At 40.1% G+C, this 6,680-nt stretch overlaps 1 protein-coding gene across 1 annotated transcript in view; it reads right to left on the bottom strand.

Annotated features, from left to right (window-relative positions):
• Positions 1 to 5,347: 5,347 nt before the first annotated feature.
• The window catches only part of LOC116686765 (coiled-coil domain-containing protein 85A), a 54,411-nt gene continuing 53,078 nt past the window's right edge, over positions 5,348 to 6,680 (bottom strand). Inside the window, exon 4 of the mRNA XM_032511819.1 lies at positions 5,348 to 5,957. Within this exon, the coding sequence (XP_032367710.1) occupies positions 5,942 to 5,957 (16 nt within the window). The 3' untranslated portion in view covers positions 5,348 to 5,941. The remainder of the gene's footprint in view (positions 5,958 to 6,680) is intronic.

Here is a 6,680-nt window from a genome sequence, read left to right on the forward strand (position 1 = left end):
TTTGCTGCAGAAATTCAATACAAAAATGAATGACCCATCTCCGAGTAGCTTTGTAGAATGTATGGTTTATGAAAAAAAGGAAACTGAGACAGATATGTCTTGGTACTCGTCTTCCTCTTCCTCAGGCAGGAATTTTTTAAACTTTCTTTCTTACCACACTCACTTACTGTAAGATATAGAAAACTGTATGGTCATGCGATTGAAAGAACCTCAACCCCTGAGTGTTTCCTTGATGGGAATCAGCTGTGAATAATCAATTTGCATGGCTTCAATCAGCTGTCTCTCATTAACAGTAACAATGGAATACTGTAAAATGCAGGGGATATAATTGTGTTTTAATTTACAATATAAACAGCTGTTTACTATGACTTTAGCCTAAGATAGGTTTAGAACATGGTGTTATCTGTTCTGACATACAGTGTGAAAGCACTTACAAATTTCTCAGTAAAAATCCATTGTTTTGGTCTTGGTTGAGCTTGTGTGTAAAAGTAGATTGAGCATGTGTTAACTGTGTTAACACAAATTTGTGGTAAATTTGTAATTGCAATCGTAAAAAACTGTATTGTGAGCTACTGTGTGTTCACCAAGTAAAATGTCACATTTTTCGCACATCCAGTTTTATTAGGACAACACATCTTGATCATTTCATCTGGTTGTAAAAATCCTGAAAATACTTTCATAAAATTCAATTGAAAATGCTTTAACAAAATAGTAAACATTCGGGAATAATTCACCTCTTGTATTTTGGTGAGGACTGACATCCTGGAATGCAAATACTGCTGAAACAAAGCTTCCTGTCACAAAACATATGGGCCAAGTTGGAACTCTAATGGATGATTTTAAACATTCCCGACACAAACTGCAAGTTCTGTTTTGCTAAGTCAGTAAGCCATTTCTTGTCAAATCCTGACTTTGGATTTGGTGCATCTGTGCTTTCAGTGAAATATGTTTACTTCTGTGAAAGCAAAGCATTAAACAGAGTTTAAAATGGGTGTGTATGTAGGAGCATTTATTCATTAAATCACAGAAAGCTCCACTAACCCACACACTGTAAATATAGCTTACTCCAACTATTTAGGAACCTAATAGCACAAGACCTATGAGCACATTTACGGGTTTACTCAAGGTAGGGCTAAGTGCTTAATATCTACATTGAAATTGTAATACTAAAGAGTTCAAAATGAAATGTACAAAAGGCTTGATTTTATTTTAGCAACTTAAGCAGTTGTCAATGTTATCAATGTTCTGTAGCAAGTAAAGGTTTAAAGGATGATTGCTGGTGTGTCTATGTTGTTTTAGCGGCTCTTTAAGAGGATAGCAGAGCCGGTGTTTGTGTGCGTGTGTGTGCATGTGTGTATGATAGAGCAAGAGAGACAGGGATGGGGATTGGCTTCGGAGCGACCAGCATTAGAGATGGAAAAAAACAGTGTTTCCCCTTTGCGTTTTGACCACGGCCAGGAAATCTGTAGCAGGAAAAGTTGACCTTCAATTTTATGTTGTTCACGAAAGAGTACACGGAAATGAGTAGGCGTAAATGCTACCAGGCCATGGCTAAGCTGACCAATCACATTTATGGGAAGATGCATGTCAGGCTATGGCGTAGGGTCCAAATCCCTGGTACGGATGTGTCCGTATCTACAGACGCATTAATCAGGCTTAAGCCTGCAGCTAATGTCATCGGTAGGTAGTAAATTATTCAAATCAATTCTTTGAATTAACAAACAACAAATCTTGACTACTGTCGGGTTCTTATGCTCGCTGCATTCCGGTGTGTGTAAATTTACACACAAACAATGCCTTTATTGAAGTAAAAAGAGCACTATGTATCATATATGATGTGTAAACATTTTTTTGTTGTTCATAAAAGACTAGCAACGACACATAGTTAGCTCAATAGTAATCAAGTAAAAATAAAAATAAATAAATGAAAATGCTGTGAATTTTTGAAATGAGTTTTTATTTTAGGCTTTGAAGCATTCAAATCTAGAGAAACTCAAAATAGTGTTGCTGGATATGCAGTGTTCCTGATCTATTTCTACATCTGCATCTTTCCTTAACATGCTGTGATAAAATGCTGCACAAGGCATGTTGTTTGTGTTTAAATACCTGGGAGTGTGGAAAATGACAAGCAAACATACACAGGCCCATATATATGACTGAACGGTGAATACTCTAACACTGTCGGTATAGGAACAGGCCTTGACACTAAAGCTTAACGAGGAGCAGAAGATAAACCAAACATATTTAAATTCCCCCCACACATTCTCTATATGTTTTCTTTGTAACCCTTAAAGTTACAACACACTGGGTATATTCCTAATAACTACACAGGAATACCAATTTCACACAGACCGCAAACTTCCAAATTAGACAAATGGAACATTTGCTTCTCTGTTAGCTTATTTTCATCAAAAGGAGGTAAATATTAGCTGTGCTGGTAACCACAACCTGTCTTTTAGTGTCCTAATTTTCACCATAATAACATTGCACTCATCAAATTTAAGGCTGTAACTAACTATTATCATCATTATTGTTTATTCTGCCCATTATTTATATATCTTGTGATTATGTAACCAATAATTATTTGATATATGAAATGTAAAAGAAAATGTAAAGAAAAAATACCATCACTTTTGGCCGAATTTTTTTTTTGATTATCAAAATAGATTTTTTAGATTAGATATTTTTCTGTTGATCGACTAATCCCTTAACTAACTAATTGTTTCAGCTCTAATCAAGTTAATCGTTGGGATCTGGGAACGCAGTGAAAGTGTTAAAATGTCTAATTGGGGAAAAAAACATGAGTGCATAGTCAGGTTTGCTGTTTCTTTTTTATCTATGATCTGCTAACAAGAGGTGCCAAATATGACCATAATGTTGTGTAGGCTAATTTTACTCAGCGCTTAATGAATTATGTCCCCCTGGTTACAACTACCTGGAGAGAGCCCGCAGCACTGGTCGTGGTGGCGGTCTAGCTGTCATACACCAACAGAACTTGGAGCTGACCCCCCTTCCCCTGCCTACACTGTCCTCATTTGAATGCCTAGCATTTAAATGTAAACCCCCCTTCCCCTTGACAATGCTCCTCATCTACCGGCCCCCCAAACCCAACTCAGCTTTCATCTCAGATATACACAACCTTCTCACAACACTCTGCATAACTTCTGCCAACATTATTATACTTGGAGATATTAATATCCATGTAGACAACCCCTCCTGTTACTTTGCAGCTGAGTTTCTGCAACTACTGGACTGCCTCAACCTCCAACAACATCGTCGATGTCCCCACACACTCTAGGGGGTACACACTGGACCTGGTCATTTCCAACTCCGTTCCCATTAACAACCTTCTGGCGTAGGATCTGGGTGTCTCTGACCCCAAGGCTATCTCAATGAAGCTGTCACTCCTTTTCACACACCAAAGACAAGGGTCAAATCTGCTATAGGGACCTGAAAAAGATCAACCCGGACACCTTGACCATTGACCTCTAACATCTCTCCTCTGCTGATTTCTCCTCAGTCACTGAGTTGGTTGACTTCTACAAGTAATCTCTGAGCAGTCTCCTAGATCTCCACGCCCCTGTCAAAGCTAGAACTGTCAGCTTCTTACGCTCAGCCCACTGGTACACCTACAAACTCCGGCAAATTACAGCAGCTGGGTGTGTCCTTGAGCGGTGCCTCTAGACCTCAGGACTCACTAGGCAGGCCTACTGAGAACATCAGAAGTCCTATGCATGGTCCTTGAGAGATGCACGTCCACAGTTCTATTCCAAGATGATCAACAACAGGCCTGGCAACTCCAAGGAACTTTTCTCTACTTTTTTCTGACATCCTTAAACCACAAAATCACTCTCATTCAGAAGCCACAGAAGAGAGTGCTACCTCTGTGCATAAGTGGTTCTCATCTTACCTCACCGGGAGAACTGAGCATGTCGCCTTGGGAGAGGCAAACTCCTTGACACACAACGTCACCTGTGGTGTCCCTCAAGGCTCAGTGCTCGGCCCTGTTTATCCTCTACATGTTCCCCCTTGGCCATGTCATGATCCGGCATGGTCAAAATATTCCACTTTCAACATCAGCCACTAACCTGAGTGTTAAAATGGACTCTCATCTGACCTTTGAGGCTCACATCAAACATTTCTGCAAGACCTCCTTCTTCCACCGGGATCCCTGAGAAAAGCCTTCGGAAGTTTCAGTATATCCAGAACAGCACTGCTAGGATCCTGTTGAGGGTGCACAAACATGATCACATCACCCCCATCCTCATATCACTACACTGGCTTCCTGTCTCACTCAGGATTGAGTACAGGGTCTCCCTCCTTACCCACCAGTGCATCCATGGCGAAGCCCCCCCACCTCAACGAACTCCGAACCCCACAGACCTCAACATGTACCGTCCGATCTGCCTCAGCATATTTCTTAAAACCCCCCAGGACGATGCTCCGCACAATGGGAGATTGGGCTTTCTGCTCAGCTGCCCCCGGACTGTGGAATGCTCATGGTTCATGAGAACAGCCAAAGTGTTTCACTTTACAAGCCTGGCAACATTTTGAATTTGAAAGTGAGAACGCAAGTCAGAGGCAGTCAGAGTCTGCCATCTCCAACAGTTCTGATATGGCTGTGAGAGTGATCAGTAAACTGTAATGAGGCTGATATTTGTTAAATGAGAGTAGGGCTACAACAAATTATTTTCACTATCAATTGTGTGTATTTTCTCAATGAATAGTTTTGTCTGTAGAATGTCAAAAAATGGTGAACAATCCTCACAATCACATTACAATTTCCCAAAGCCCAAGGACATGATTTCCCTAAATGTCTAGTTTTGTCCAAATATCCTAGAAGAAACCAGAACATATTCACATTTAAGAAGCTAAGACCAAAGAATTTTGGCACTGTAATAATTCAATTATTCAGAATGATTAATGATTTGAAACTGTCATACCTTTTTCTATCAATTAATTAATAGATTAATTGTTGCAAATGACTAAAGAAGAAAAGTAATGTATAAGTTAAACTAAACTTCAGCGAGTTAGAATCTGCAAATGTACTGAGAGCTGAAAACAGTTGTGTGAACATAATTTTCATATGCAGTTGGGGACTACTAATGATATTTGTGGTGCTTTCACTTAAAACCGTATAACGTAACGTATAACCTCCAAATAAAGTGTTTTATATAATCTAGCAAAACTAGCATGTTTATGACTTGATGACTGATTGTTTGACCTCTTATGTTTCTTGCCCTGTTGGACTGTTGTAGCGGTGTTGCCTTTTTCCCAGATCTCAGCAATTACTTTGGTGAGTACAACGTTACTATAAATGGGGCTATGAAAAATGACCAAAGTTGTATAAAATGATTCAGTAACTTCTTATGTGCTTTAATTCCAGGTCCACAATGACTTCGTAAAAGCAGTTACCATCATCACATATTGGGTACTAAGTTCTGAGTTTTAAAATAATCACTGGCATTGTGATTTTTTTTATTATGAAGAGATTGTGAAGAAAAGGGGGGCGTAACCTCCAGTGTTACTCTTCCATGTAAAGGTTATTTCTTACAGACAGTCTCTGTCTTTTTAAAGAGGTAGGACTATTTTGTTGGCAACACAAAGATTCTCAGCTGTCTTATTTTCCTCCCTTCATTTTGGCAATGCAATGATTGGCCTCTGACCGTCCAAACAGTGACATTTAATCTTTTCTGGTAGTCCGTGGGAAATGCATAGCAGCAGCAGCAGCAGCAGACAGGGCAGAGAAAGTGTTTAAGTGTTTCCAGTGTTTTGTCGCCCTCGCCCTCACTGCTTGATTTGGAAATCCATGATAATTTCTCCATCCAGTTATAGCTGGATCCACTCGTTTGTTCATCCATCCAACCATCCATCCATTCTGCTAATAACCTCTCTCTGGGGTGTGTGTCAGAGCAGCATCTGATCAAGAGGCATATCATGATCAGGAGGTATCAAAGCTGAAAGACAAAAAGGAAACCGTCCAATTATTGCAGGTGGATGAATAGTTTATTTGGAGAATATACCGTGTGTATGTGTGTATGCGTATGTGTGTGTGTGTGTGTGTGTGGAGCCCGTGCTCAGCAGAATGCAGGGATCTGTCCTGTCCAGCTAAGAGGGATTCTGATTTATTCACCCATTAAGAACTGCTCCATCATTAAATATTAACCCAGCACAATCACTCCCCTTTCGGCCAATGCATTTGGGCAGGGGTCACACCAGAATGACCTTCTTACACACACACACACACACACACACACACACACACACACACACACCTGTGCTTCTATACTTGTCAGGACCCTCGTTGACATTATGTATTCCCTAGCCCCTGATTCTAACCTAACCATCATACCTAACCCAACCCGTACTCTATGCAAACCTTAAAACTAAGTCTGATCCCTAAAACAGGTCTTCGATGTAGGAAGGATCAGCCACAATGTTCTTACTTTGCAAAACTGTCCTCATTCTGTAGGTCTAAAACTCTTGGTCTTCACAAAGCTGGATACACACACAAACACACACAATTTGCCTTTTCTCATACCTAAAGCTTTAACAACCTGAAGCGGTTTACATTCTACAACTAAAAATAAATGACACCAGTCCCTTAAAAGCTATATTCTCAATCAGCTTCTTTTGAAACACACACTTGCGCACGCACACACACACACACACACACACAC

Source organism: Etheostoma spectabile, unplaced genomic scaffold, assembly GCF_008692095.1.
Source record: "Etheostoma spectabile isolate EspeVRDwgs_2016 unplaced genomic scaffold, UIUC_Espe_1.0 scaffold465, whole genome shotgun sequence".
NCBI lineage: Eukaryota > Metazoa > Chordata > Actinopteri > Perciformes > Percidae > Etheostoma > Etheostoma spectabile.